This window comes from Leuresthes tenuis, unplaced genomic scaffold (assembly GCF_036924035.1).
Source record: "Leuresthes tenuis unplaced genomic scaffold, fLeuTen1.0.hap1 SCAF_1, whole genome shotgun sequence".
Taxonomy (NCBI): domain Eukaryota; kingdom Metazoa; phylum Chordata; class Actinopteri; order Atheriniformes; family Atherinopsidae; genus Leuresthes; species Leuresthes tenuis.
The window spans coordinates 14,175,729-14,189,807 of NW_027325355.1; the positions used below are offsets into that span (position 1 = coordinate 14,175,729).

Here is a 14,079-nt window from a genome sequence, read left to right on the forward strand (position 1 = left end):
TCCAGCCGTCGGGATTATACCCCCCACCCCTTCCATCCTCCCCGATATTCTTCTTTTTCGCTTCTATCTCATCCTCTTCTCCATCAGTCTCAAGATGCTTCTTCCATTCTCTTGATCCTATTTCACCCTCACCTCTCCTAACCTCGACTTAATACCAGAACAAAGACATTTTCCACACTTTGTCACAAGCTATTTAGATGGCACAGGAGAGGTCTTTATATGCAGCGCACTTGTTGTATCCCCAGACTAAGACCTCTTAATAATGTCTGTATCACTCTCAAGGTCGGCAGATCTTCACGAGTTCAATCTGTTTACTTGTCAAGCTACTCTCAGCCTTTAGAGGGTACACGTGTAGCTTCGTCTGCGCAGGAAGATGGATTATCCAAATGTGACAGCTGTTGTTTGTTGAAGTGTGAAAAAAATAAAAAAAATTCTGCGGCAAATGTGTGTAACGGGATCACAACCAGTCATTTGTCAACCTGCGATGTACTGTGTAAGATGTTGAAAGTGATAGTTCCACATTTTCCCAATTTGTTTTTGTCTATTACTTTGGTTACATTCTTTTTCTAAGTTTACAAGTTGAACTTTGGTATTTGGACCTGGGAACCATGTTATAAATGATGTCATCCATGTTAGCGAGATGCTTCAGAAGCTACTGAGGGAAGTTGGTGGTTAATACTAATTCTTTAGATGGAAAACAACGGCTATCTGTTCAAACACGAGTATAACAAACTAAGAGTATATTTGGTTAGATCATCCAACTTTGCATAAATACAACTGTACCCAAATCCAGTTTGACTGGTGGGGCTAAGGGTTCCTCTTTGTTTTTCATCAGTTAGTTCATCAGTTTCTTCTGGGAAAAGTCTTACCAATACTCACTGGCTTTGCCTCCTTAAGTTTTTTCTTTATTAGGTCGGTTAAACAGCAGCCATGACCACAGATTCGCCAACTTTCTTCTTTGCTGAATTCTGAGCAGCATTTCTTCCATGTTTCCTTTTTGTGGAAGTAATATGGCCGACCAACTGTGTAAATAGATATCAATGGTTCATTTTAAAGTACTAAAAACGTATTCTTTTTTTAAAAGGGGATTAAATATGAAATGAAACAGCTTTTAATAATATTATCAATTTTCTCACAGATCTGTCATTATTACACAGTAAAGCTTTTTTTTCCACCTTTTCTGCCTTCAATTTTAATTACAGAACATATATACATACAAATATGACAATATTTTTCCTTTTTTTTTTCTAAAGGTAAGCGTTGAGTGCCACTAATTACCTTGTTTATGAATAATAGAAAGTAGAAGGTTCATCTTAACAATAATTCCTAAATGATCCCCTAAATGATACTGTAAATATGATGATGGGATTTTGAAGTCCAGGCAGCGAAAATCCAGGATCACACTGACTTCCCGTAGCAAGTCGCTCACACATTCGAGCAGTAATCATATGTGGTCCTACCCTAATCTCAGCTTTCACTTATAGTCTTGTTCCCTTCCAATTCACGTTGTGTCGATGTTGTTGTACTACGGGATGACAGAGGGTAGGTCTCGAGTGTCAGGTTGATGTGGACGCGTGCCTTTCTGTTGTGTCTGCTTGGAGAAAGTGACGGGAAATGTCTCTCTGCTCCATTAAGCAGAGGTCACGAGGTTTTTGCACTCCTGAGCGCTCCATCATTGTGGTTTCCCTGCCAGATGAAAGGTGCTTTGAAGATCACACTCAAACACACACACACACACGCACACACTCACTTGTGTCGCGTAAACCTCCTGTAACAAAGGCCTTAGTGGGGAGACGTCTTGACTGAAACTATCAGGCTAAACCTGATTCTCAAACTGTGCTGAGAAATGGACAATCCCTACTTCAGTGTGGATTCTCAGCAAGTCAGTCCAGTGGACCAGAATATGCCGCCTGCAAAATCCTCAAATGTCTATTAATGCACCCATCCAAACAAAAATTGACTGCTTGTAAAAGGAGGTGGCAGGTTTACAACTAAATGTGCTTTATTCCCTCAAACTCCATCAGCAAATTGTGATTTAACAACTGGAGGTGTCTGTTATCAGCTTGAAGCCCGCTCTGTGTAAAACTGCCTCAAGGTGCTGCGTTGCCAGGCTTTGACTGAGGGGCTGATTATTACTGCGAGGCTAATGTCGTCTGATAAGGCCGTGTGTGTAATTAAGCTGTTTCCGTAGTGTGTTATCTGAAGCTAGGTGACTGCCTGGAGAGATGGAGCTGTTAGTCAATGAGGAAGAGAAAATTCTGTCTCCCGTCTGTGGTATTTGAGGCTTCATATCTTTCCCCCTCCTTCTTTTCCTCTTCTAATCTGCAGCATAATTGTTATGCTTGTGTTTGCCTCACCCTTTATCCACTCTTTAAGCTTTCCTCTCCTAATCTGAAATGCAATTCTCCGCACTGTCCTAGCCAGTTTTACCTGTTTGGATCGTTGCAGGTGGATAGCTTCTACCCCCCCACCCCCCGTTTCTATTCAGAGTCATTGGTTCGAAGCACCATCAAGCTAGCCAAATCCTGGCCAAATCCTGCACTCCCTGCTGCTCTGTCTATTGATAACAACAGAGCACCGCATGGGTACTCTACTATTTAGATCAGTGTTGAGGAAAATGAGAAGTTACCTCCCCGCCGACTCCCCCACCTTTCCCCTCCTTCTGGCCCTGTAGGCAGGTTCCCCGCTCAGCTGGGACCTGCCGATGATTCCATGCGGCCCTCCAAGGAGTCTGGAGCCATGGAGCAAAAACCCTGAAGGGGAGATTAGAAGGGGAGGGCGTGCCATTTTGGAGTTCTTATGTGTCCATGGGATAGATGTAGCAGTGGGGGGGCTGTGTAAGTATTGCTCGGTAAAGCTATAGATTACTGTCTCTGTCAGCTGCGACGGCCACTGCTGATGAGCTCCTGCATGGTATCATTTGGTATCGATTAGGCGCCACAATGCAAACACACACACACACACACGCACACACACAAACACACAAAGGCTGTTGGCGAGATGGCCGCTGCCTTGGGCTACTGGTCATTTAGCTGTCACCTCAAAGTGATGGCTTGGCCCGGCTCACCAGATCAATGGGAGACACAGGCCCAATAAGACGAAGGGGCAGCATAAAAAAACCCACACATGTGCATAAACACACTCAAATATACACGCGCTCTGTGAAACGCTGCTCTCTTTAATCGAGTGCCACGGCAAACTTTTACTTCGACAAAAGTGTCAAGTGGGTTGAATTACAAGCACCGATAACAAAGATGTCTGTAAACAAAGTCAGTAAAGCAAAGCGGCATGTCATAAAAATCACATCAAAAGGAAAAGAGCAAAGACAATTCGGTTAGCCGGTTCATTTTCATATCGATGTGAGAGCCAATATGATTACTACCTACCTGTAGTGTGAAAGTGTGATTCATTTCTCTGAGGAGTTTTAATCAACGCCGATATCACGGTGGCATTGCATTTTAGACCCTGTGAACAGAAGCCAAGGCCATCTTATTTTCTGTGACCAATGCCATTGTGTGGTTGAAATAAAAGCAAACAGCAAGCAATAAGCAGACTGTCATTCGAATGCGAAACAACAAAAGAAGCAGAGCGAAGCGTATGTTAATTCATCCATGACATGAATGTTGCTCACTTTTAAAACAAGTAAGCAACAAACTCCCGCTATAAATTGGCCAAAACAAATAATCAATGTGTCACGTTGATGACAAAAGGTTGTTGTTGTCCCCCCCCCCCCCCCCCCCCCCCCGTTTGTGGAAAGTGATGATGACAATCAAAAGCACATTCTTCGCAAACACTGTTTTGCCGCGGCGAAAGCATCCAAAGTCGAGACAACAAAAGGAATGCACCCATTTAAAGTGTGTCATCAAAAGATGAAATGAGGAAGCACAAAGGGGGCTTGGAAGTCTGTGATTCGCTTTCAGAATTCTAATCATTTCTGCAGAAACTCGAAACCTTCATCAGATTTTCCTACAACTCTTAAAAGTAAACAAAAAGCCTGATTGAATAGAGCTAAAAATGTGGTACTTTTTGCCTTCGTCTTGACTTTGGAAAGTAATCTAATATTCCACGTTTTTGTGTGGCAGTAGTATAATGCTTTACTTTGTGGAATTATCCCCTTTGTGCAGGTATGGCTGCAGCTAAACATTTCTGGGGGAATTTTAACCCTTTGTACAGAGAAGCTTTGACTCGGTTGGCTACAAGCTGCTCAATACAGGTCCTTCCACAACATTTCTGTTGGATTCTGTTTAAAATTCACTTTTTGATTTATTCAGTCAATGATGGCAAATCGTCCTGGCTCAAATGCAGCTAAATAAGCCCAAACCATGACACCGCCACCGCCGTGTTTCGCAGATGAGAAATTGGTGGGGTTAAAACTTTTTACAGTGGATAGTGCAACCATTTCTGATTTGCAATAGCAGCAGTCCTCAAAACTCTTCTTTGTTAGTGCCGTGATACACTTTCTCAACTACCGGCTGTGGAGCTTAGACTGTGATAGATCTGATTGCAACTTCATTCTCAAATTAACTGCTAATCCTAAAGATTTACTTACTTTTGCCATTTAGTTATGGAATGTTGCCTCATTTCCTCAATAAATAACCTAGTTTAATATTTTTAACCAATTTATCCAATTGGTTTGTCAATCAAACCAGTTACAACTGCCTTTATGAAAGGTATATGAAAGTCTCACGGTTTTATTTTACATAAACTGTGTTTTCCAGTCAAGCAGAAAAAAAAAATATATATATATATATATGCCCATTTATTCCAGTATTATGCAACCTTTCAAAGAGGATGCTGCAGGGAATCATAGATCATCTCTTAGAAGATGTGACAGCATTCAACCCCCAAACTATGAGCCTTTAACAATAGTGCTGCATCACCCCCTCCAGCTCAGGGGCCCCTTACCGTCCTGGCCTTTTCAACCATGCTAACATCAGTGTTTGAATATTATTCATAACACCTTGTTTCTATCACCGCATCTGTAAAAACTAAATACGATCATCCTAAAATTAATGAGCTGTGTCCACCCCATTACATTTATCTGTTTAGTGGTGTTTTGGGCCTTCCTTGAGGGCATTATGCATGCGCCTCTGTTCATATTTATAACTCAGGCTTTTTATTAGCGACGAAGTGGGGCGCTAACAGTTGGGAGACAGCAAGCGCTTTGATGGTGATGGCAGGCAGCTCGGTGTGCGCCAAATGTGAAGGGAGGAGATGGGAAGAGAGGATCAGCTGCCAGGCTGAGGCCCTATAGGAGATGGAAGGAGATGGTGAGACTGAGGAGGAAGAAAAGTGAGGAGATTGAAAATGAAGAGCGGAAGTGAGTGAATCGGGTTTGGTTCACAGCTCTCACCCAGCTTGACTTTGTGAGAAGCGTGTCTTGTGATCAGCGAATAATTGTCACACCTGCTGTATTTTAAGCCTCACTAACCTAAGGTGTGTGCTGCATTCGTGATTCCAGGTGTGTGTGTGTTTTTCAAGCAGCAGTTTGAGGTCAACAGATTGCATTTTTTCCATGCTCGTTTTGTTTTTATACCATTTTCCGTTGAAATATTTATGGAGTTTTGGATTAAAGATGATGCAAATATATCAAGATCAGACAAAGAAAAGAGTGCTCGCACTTATTCTTCCACAAATAGAACATATGTTTATTCAAGAGCAGGAACATAAATAGCTCATACTGCATGGAAAAAAAGGCCTGTGCACCATACTGAGTAAACTGCAAAGACAGACCTAAAAGCCAGAGTAGCATTTCATTATAGATTAGACTTTTTTTTTACCCTGTAAAGCTATTATTTGCCTTGACTTAATCAAGGTCCAGCCAAATAATTCAAATGAATTTGGTCATGCACGACAGCTGACTGAAGTTTTGCACCACAGCTGAAAATCTTCACATTAATTATCTGGGTGTTGTTGAGCTTCGCTCATCGGCTGGGGCCAGAAAAGGCATCGGCCGTTCCATCAAACACGGAGCACCGTAGAATAAACCCACTTTTGGATTTTAGAGACACTTTATCTTTAATTGTAGCCCCGCAGCAAGAATACATTTTGATGCAAGAAAATCCAAATCACAGACATTTATCCTAATCGTATGTAGAGAAAGCAACAGTCGCGCACTTTTCTGTCAGTTTCCGTGCCTCACAGCTGCGCTCCAGTATCAGTCAGTATCAATTTCAATCTGATTTAGTTGTAACCTTTCACTGCTCAACCAATTACATGAGACATTACCTGACATAACCAGAAAAGTGACAGGTGATGAGCAAAAAGGTCAAAATGGTTTTCATGCACCCGGCACTTCTTGATTTATCTTGGTAGACCTTTTTTATCTATGACATTTTGACATGTCACAGTCAAAAGCGGCACAAGTGCAAATAGTAAAATTAATGATCGCTGAATTCCATTTTGCTTCTTCAGGTTCAGGAAGCTGATGAGTCGCCGTCACACTGCTTATTGCTACACTTCAGTAGAGCCCAAGCCATTATTAAAGTTATTAGTAACACCAGTGTTTTAATTTTCTGCTATGACAAGCTAAAACAGCAGCTGTGAAAAAGCCTCTTTTTTTCTTTTTTCTTTTTTTTCTTGATCGCTCTGCCTCTGCACTGTGGTCTGCTGGGCTTTTCGCTGTGAGTGGTGTTCATAAGATTGGCTGCGTGGAAAGAAGTATTAATCGGTGGCCATTGGAAATTTGGTTTTCCTCGAAAAAGAAGAAATAAGCTGACAATACAGTACATTGGATAGCGCATGACAGCATGTGTCGAACATACTGGTGATGTTTGACATCCCTTATCAGGCATTTTCACGACATTAATCAAGACATTAATCAAGATGGGAATGGCCCCAGATCACTTTGAATATCTTGAACTCCCTATGAGACAGTTTACTTGGGATATGTTTTGGATTAGAGATGAAACATCTTGAAGAGCCAAAAATAAGCTTGCAGTTTCCCATAACTCCTGAGTTGCTCTCATCCCTTGCAGATTGGTATGTTTTCAATGCAGATGGGCAGAAAGAAAGTTCTCCAAAAAGCTAGCAGAAGCACCAACAACAGCACCAACTCAACCAAAAAACAGCCCACGGCGCAGGTTGTTCCACACATTTCTGACACTGCCTCCAAGTGCTGGCAAAAATGTCATAACCTGTAGATGTGCAAGGCCTCAAAACAGAGAAAAAGCTTTGAAAAAATGTTTAAAGCTTCAGCATTTAGGATTACGATGATGCGTATGACTGCTAATCTGCACACATATGCATTTTGCAGCCTGACAACTAGATTGGAATATCATATTTTTCCAAAAACCTTTGGCTCAAAGGCATTTATTCCTTTATTGCAAGATCAGTGTTTTTCTGCCTGAATAAATCTTCGAATTCATTATGCTAACGCTAACTAGCTAAAGTGAGAGATCCTTTTATCGTGCAAATGTTTCTCGTGGTGTTGTTCAATGGTAACGCGCGTCAAACCGTCATCTTCAAAGTAGAATTATGTATGTGGCTGAATGATATTACATGAATATTAACAGCTCGGATGATAATTGTTGTCACATACTGCGATCGTCAGTGGACAACTGACCGTGTTAGATTTGAGACAACACTTCCTTTCTTCAAATTCATTCACTGTGCAAGCTCAGGAGAGGGTTTTTGACATAGATTACAAAATTAAAACAATGGGAGAGTTGAAACAAGCTGTTGAGACTATGAGTTCCTTAGAAAAAGCCGTTTTAAAAGTATAGCTTAAAAAACAACTGAAAATCTGTGCTTTCTCAAAAACTCAACAACCATTGTGATTGTTACAAATCGTTTCTTGTCTTAATGCACAGTATATATATGGGAAAAATATGCTCGTGTTGCATCAGGTTTGAAAGGAAGACGCTTGCATTTGATGCATGCAGTTTTAATAGGTGAAAACCTAAGACCGCTGTACGCCACTGATGAGATTCCTTTCATTTTGGAATTTGGCAGTGAAGGTGGGGCTGCTGTACCAGCCACAGGATTGTCTCAGTTTATCTTGGCTGGCATGAAGGAATCTTCCTGAAAGGCCTTTAGGATATGGACCCGGGCTTTGTGTGGAGCCAACTGATGTTGGCTGTCCAGATCTGCGTTTTTCCAAATGGACTTGAAGCAAGCCGAGAGCGCTCCTTTGTCTTGGCTACTGTGTCATACTTCTGGCTCTTGATTGCTTGCCTACACGCACACACTTGCAGATGTGCGTCGCTCACTTGAGGCCATGAGACCGGCGTGTTTATGCATGTGCGTAGGTGTTCACACAAACATGAATACAAGAGCAGCATAATTGCACATAGAGTGGCATAATTATACACACATACACATGCACTTGCCAAATTATGTGCATACACCCGCAAACTTGCATAATTACACGCAGCCACATACAGTACATACACCCACAGCACTCAGTGCTGTGCACACAGGAACTGCTGATCAGCTGCATGACCTTCTCTCCAACAATGTTAATGTCACCACCTGGGGGAGGAGGAGGAAGGAAGGGAGGAAGAAAGGGGGAAGGGTCTTGATGTAATGATGAACAAAAGAAGAAATAGACAGAGCTCATGATAAACTTTGTCATACCTGCCATCTACTCACCTGGAGCCCCTTTAATCCTTCTTACTTTGTCAACTTGTCTCTTGTTCTGTATGCACGCACACTTAAATTCCCACCGCATGTCTGTACTCATACACTCTCCATCTCACGCCATGTCACACACAACATCCTCGCGCATCACTGTGGGTCGTAACCTAACATTTAGTGTGCACAAACCCCTTTTCTGTGTGTGTGTGTGTGTGTGTATGGGGCCTGTGGCTTGCCCGCTGACAGGATCCTGTTACGCCAAATGTCACACTTCCAAAAAGGATTCACCCCCCACAGTGAAAATGAAGTCAAGTCCTTCCTTCATTCTCCCCTATCCTGCCTCCTTCACCTTGTCCTTCCATCATTCCCCCTCTTCCCTCTTCTTCATCTTTACCTTTTACTCCAGCCCGTTCTCACTTATCCATTTCCATCCTCCCTTTTTTTGCTCCCTTGAACTACCTTGCACACGCCTTGGTTTGCAGTCCTCAGCGTTTTGCTGAATAAAGTCTCCCTCAACTGGCTGGTTTAAGACTATAATTAGTCCTTACCTTGGTAGACGAGAAGATGACAATGAGGAAAAGGAAGAGCAAAGGAAAAGGCTGAAGTTAGAAAAATCGATCTGGGTTGAGGTAGCATTGCCCAAAAGAGTGATGTGAAAAGGTGCGTAGTGGGGCTGAAAGATACTGCAGATAATTGTGTGAACAGAGCAGATTGGTGTTCCTCTATAGCTCACATGCAAGTGCATGCTGTTTAATTTATCATGTCCCCACACCTTCAATCTTTGATTATGGTCTAAAAAAAGGGAATGAACTGGGAAAAATCCCTCTCATTTAATTCACAACTCAGTGTCAAAGCCAATGAAGAATCAGAGGAGACCATTCAGATACTGTTCTACATGAAATAAATTGGCCTTTAAATCATCACAGAGAAAGACATGAAGGGAGGACAGTGCTTTTTATTCATTTCACACTATAGATTTGGTCTTGAGCAGCTTTTTAATTTGGCGTCAGTACGAAAACATTCAAAATCCCTCTTTATGTTCCGAGAAGCAAATTACTTTGACGAGGAATCTCACTCACTTAACAACAGACACCCCCCCTCCCCTTTAAAAAGACAAGAAAAAAAAAGTGTGGCTTTATTTTTAGAAGGTGCAAACAAGGAATGGGGGAAGTTGTAAGACTGTAAGCGTCTCTGATGTGTTCAGTCTGTGCAACCTTATTCCTGATAATGGAACTAGCGACTCTGTCTGTCAGTGCCTATTTACACACAAACGAAGTGGCGAGTTGCACGTGCCCAGTGGAGCCGCTCGCCTCCATCTCAGCTGTCAAAATAGGTTAGTGGCAACAAGCGAAACACAACGATCCCTGGGATCAAACTGGCGCCGTCCATTCAAACATAATGGCTTCATCCTTGGACACGGAGCGTCTCTTTCCCTGACCAGCTCCTCTCGTCTCAGAACCTTGCCAGCTTGTTGTAAAAGTAATAGACTTCTCAGGATGCCAGTTCACACAAATCGGGGATGCAGCCTTTTATTTGCCCTCCGCGGGGAGAGGTGTTTGGAGTAATAGGGATGAAGCAGACCATAACTACAGCTGAATAAATCTTCCTATCTTGGCTCAGAGGAAGCCGGTGCACACATGGTTTGTCAAAGCTCCATAAAATGTTGTTTGATAGGAGTTCTGTACAGTTTAGGACTTCTCCGCCTGTTATCCACTTGCCTCACTTTCGTTCTGCGCTGCAATGGTTGCAATCAATCAGGGTTTAATCAGCCGTCTTGCCAGAGTTGCCAGGTAATACTGGCTGTCTTGGTGGCTATCCTTGTGTGTGTGCATGTGACAGCTGCGCAGAGCTGCAAAGTTGTCTGCCTGGGTGAGAGGATGGCACCATGCAGATTTTCTCTCCATAGCGTGTAAAGGCATATCAGATAATCCGAGGGCTGTTGAAACCGTCAAGGGGGATTTGAGGGTGAGAATGGGCATCTTTAGTGCAGAGGCCCAAATGTGTGAACTTGCCTGAACTGAATCTAAATTAAGTGTTTTCTTCCAATTTCTCTCTCGTAGACCTGCCTGGAATTGGAACGTTATCTGCAGACAGAGCCCAAGCGTCTCTCAGAGCTATTTGACCAAGACCTGGATGGCCTGCTTACTCCGGCCTACCTTAAGGAGGACGGAGAGGAAGAGTTGTCAGACACGCTGCTCCCCAGCCTGCCTAGCCTCCCTGAACCTCCGAGCCCACCTCCGATGATCCTGTTCCCTTCACGGAAGAACTTACCCTCCTCTGGGGCAGTGACAAGAGACCTCAAACCCAAAGGACAGGGTCCAGAAAACATAGAGGGAATGGAGGGGGTCCATCAAGCCCAACTGAGTGCCGTCACTTCCTTGACTCCCCCGTCATCGCCAGAACTGGGCCGACACCTCGTCAAACCCAACCAGACACTCACAGCCTCGGCTGACGGGACACTCACCTTGAAGCTGGTAGCCAGGAAAGTGGGGCTTAGCGCAGCCCGGCTGGTGGCGGGCCATGCACTTCCTGTCCGGATGAAGGACGAAGAAGAAGGGGCCGCTTGTGTGATCGGGGTTGGAGAGCTACCAGAAAACAAGAAAAGAATCCACCGTTGCCAGTTCAACGGCTGCAGAAAGGTGTACACCAAGAGCTCCCACCTGAAGGCCCATCAGAGGACACATACAGGTGAGAATAAGTCAAAGCCTTGAATATAGTCGTAGCACTTGTTTCATTATTATTATTATTAGGAAAAGAAGCAACAGCACTTAAGAAATCAAAGATTGGCAGATAGCATTTCGGATTTAGGAGTAGAGAAAGATTTTAGTCATCAGCTGTGTTCTTGAAAATAAGTTCCAACACTTTCAGATATTTTGGCCCTATCCCAGACCTCACTCTCATATATTCGCAGACTTGGTGCATGGTGACTCAGGGCCTGTGATAATCAAGTTCACAGGGGTTCTTCGCCAAACACGTGCGCCCTTTCTGAGTCTGCATAGCTGCAGACCTTTCAGACTCGACCTTCATCCATATTAAAATCGGTGACCCTGTACAAGCGGTTGTTCAGAACCCCATGAAATGTGCCACACATAGTCTCGTTTAGGGAAAATAAAAATAGAAAAAATAAAAATCAACTTTATCTCCAAGTGGTAGCGTTTGTTGCTCTGTTTGGTGTTTAACTGTTTTTTTATTGATGAAGGGTTTAGTGAGTTGAATTCATTCTCACAAATTACGCGCCATTCATAGAGTTTGTAGAGTTTGTGTAGTTTAGTCAAATGACTGCATTTTATCATTTACTTCCTTTTAATGACGGTGTGAAATGAAATATGCAAACTTAATAAATAACTTCTTCAGCTTTCTGCCTTTAAGTGAGCACAAATCGATTAATCAAAATGGGTTTTTTTAAAAAAAGCATAATAACCTTTTACATGAATAGAAAAAAAAGCAGTTTCAAAATACTTTCTGCCTATTAAACCATGATCAACTCAATTACTTTATGAGGTTTACATGGCTTAGCTTTTTTTTTTTTTTTTTTTTTGTCTGCCCGCCCAGCTAAATTGAATGTGAATAGATTAATGTTAAATATCGGCCACTGCCATGGGGCGATGTTATCACGGCCTCAGGAGGCAGGACACAGATGCAGGGTCAATTTCAGAGTCGGGAAAGTTTATTTAATATAAACAGAAAGGCAGGTTGAGGATCTCCTGACAGAGCAAAGAAAGAGACTGAAAATCCTAAAACGCTCTCATCAAAATAACTCTCCAAATGGGAGGAAAAAAGAAAAGCTATGAAAGATAACAAAACAAACTCACGCTCTCCTAATGAGGCAGATTTAAACAAAGGATGCTCTCTTAAAAACCGAGACACTTTGAAACATCAACTCTAAACTTAAAGCGCTCCTTTAACGGAACTCACTAGCGGAGGGCTATGAATCGTAAACAATTAAACGCACGCAAAAGCTCCGCTAACGTTGGTGACTATAAACGATTACAACAACAGATCTCTTCCAAAAACGGAGGAACGAAACAGGCTATGAAAAAGTTATAGTTATTAAATAAACTATGGCTAGGAATAAATTAAAAAGAAACGGCTCTGCAGGAGAATTGCTCACTGCAGGCTCGAGGATTCTATGGCTGTGGTACAAGGAGAGGCTGGTAATGAAGCTCATGGACAGAGACAACATACTTGCACAGGACACAGGGAGACGCAGACTATTTGAACACATAAGGGACCAAGGGGAACAGGTGGAAACACTTTGGGAATCAGGGAAGACAATCTGACACTTGACACAGGAGGAAGGGCAAGATAACTGAAACGAGAGGGGAAGTTAGTGAATTTCAAAATAAAACAGGAAATGACGAGACAAGACATGACAGATGTGACAGATGTGATCCAGTTTGTCGATAGTAGGGATGTAACGATATCGAACATTTGATATCTTGATTATAGTGACCAAATTATCACGGTTAACGATATTATCGCGGTATTCTTAATTGCTGTACAAATGTCCAAAAAACACATACATTGACGTAATTTCATGAAATCTTGTGACTCTCTTCTCATACTAAAACATTTGAAACCAAAATCTTATCAAAATGAAACTTTCACATTAAAGGGGCAAACAACCGTCACAAAAAGAGAGTTTATTTTGTCATTTGTAAACTAAATTTGTTTAAATATTTTGTTGATACATAAGAAGTGTGTGTTTGAGTGAGAGGAGTGCCTGTGTGAGAAAATGAGTGTATGTTCTTGTGTGTGTGTGTTGGGCCAACTGTGAGCAGTGAATTAGATTAACGCTACGTTTTATTTTATTATTTTAAGTATAGACAGCATAACTCGCTGTCAATATCAACTCACGTTTTTAACTGACTATTATAAATATCACCGTATGTTCTTCCTAACGTTAATGAACATGTTTACATTATTTTACATTGTGTCGGCTCCGCTCAGTGGAGGTGACAGTAGACTGTGTGCCTTCGGTTCCGTTTCATTTGGAGACACTTAGCAACACAGCTGCTAACACGGCTAGTAGCTGCTCAGCTAGTAGCCGCTAAGTGTCTCAAAACAAAAACGGAAAATCTTTTTGCATTTTAGGAGGATAGATACTGCTCAAAGCTTGGGAGACTTGGATGAGGCTATTATTACATATCCCGATCATCCACTACGATAATGAGAATAATTTAAACATAAACGTAATCTTTATCACGTAAAATTTCACCGCGCTTTACCATAATACCGGTAACTGTTACGCCCCTAGTCGATAGGCTGAGTACAGTAAAAAAAAAATGGAAATATCGGCCAATACCGATGATTGGATGTTACATTTGGACGCTTAGTCTTAATACATCCAAACTAAAGTATCCTACAGTGAGAGCTTGCCCAGTGTACTAGACCAGTAGTTTTTTTTTTCCTATTATCCAATTCATTATTCTATTCGGTTAACTATTTCTGGCTCCCTTGCCAGCAGAGCTTTTGGTTTTGGTTCTATTTAACTGCTGTTGT

The 14,079-nt window shown here is 42.2% G+C and overlaps 1 protein-coding gene across 1 annotated transcript in view; it reads left to right on the forward strand.

The window, feature by feature from the left end:
* Positions 1 to 14,079, forward strand: part of LOC140292382 (Krueppel-like factor 7) — a 41,739-nt gene that overhangs the window by 13,274 nt on the left and 14,386 nt on the right. Inside the window, exon 2 of the mRNA XM_072379486.1 lies at positions 10,638 to 11,265. Within this exon, the coding sequence (XP_072235587.1) occupies positions 10,638 to 11,265 (628 nt within the window). The remainder of the gene's footprint in view (positions 1 to 10,637; positions 11,266 to 14,079) is intronic.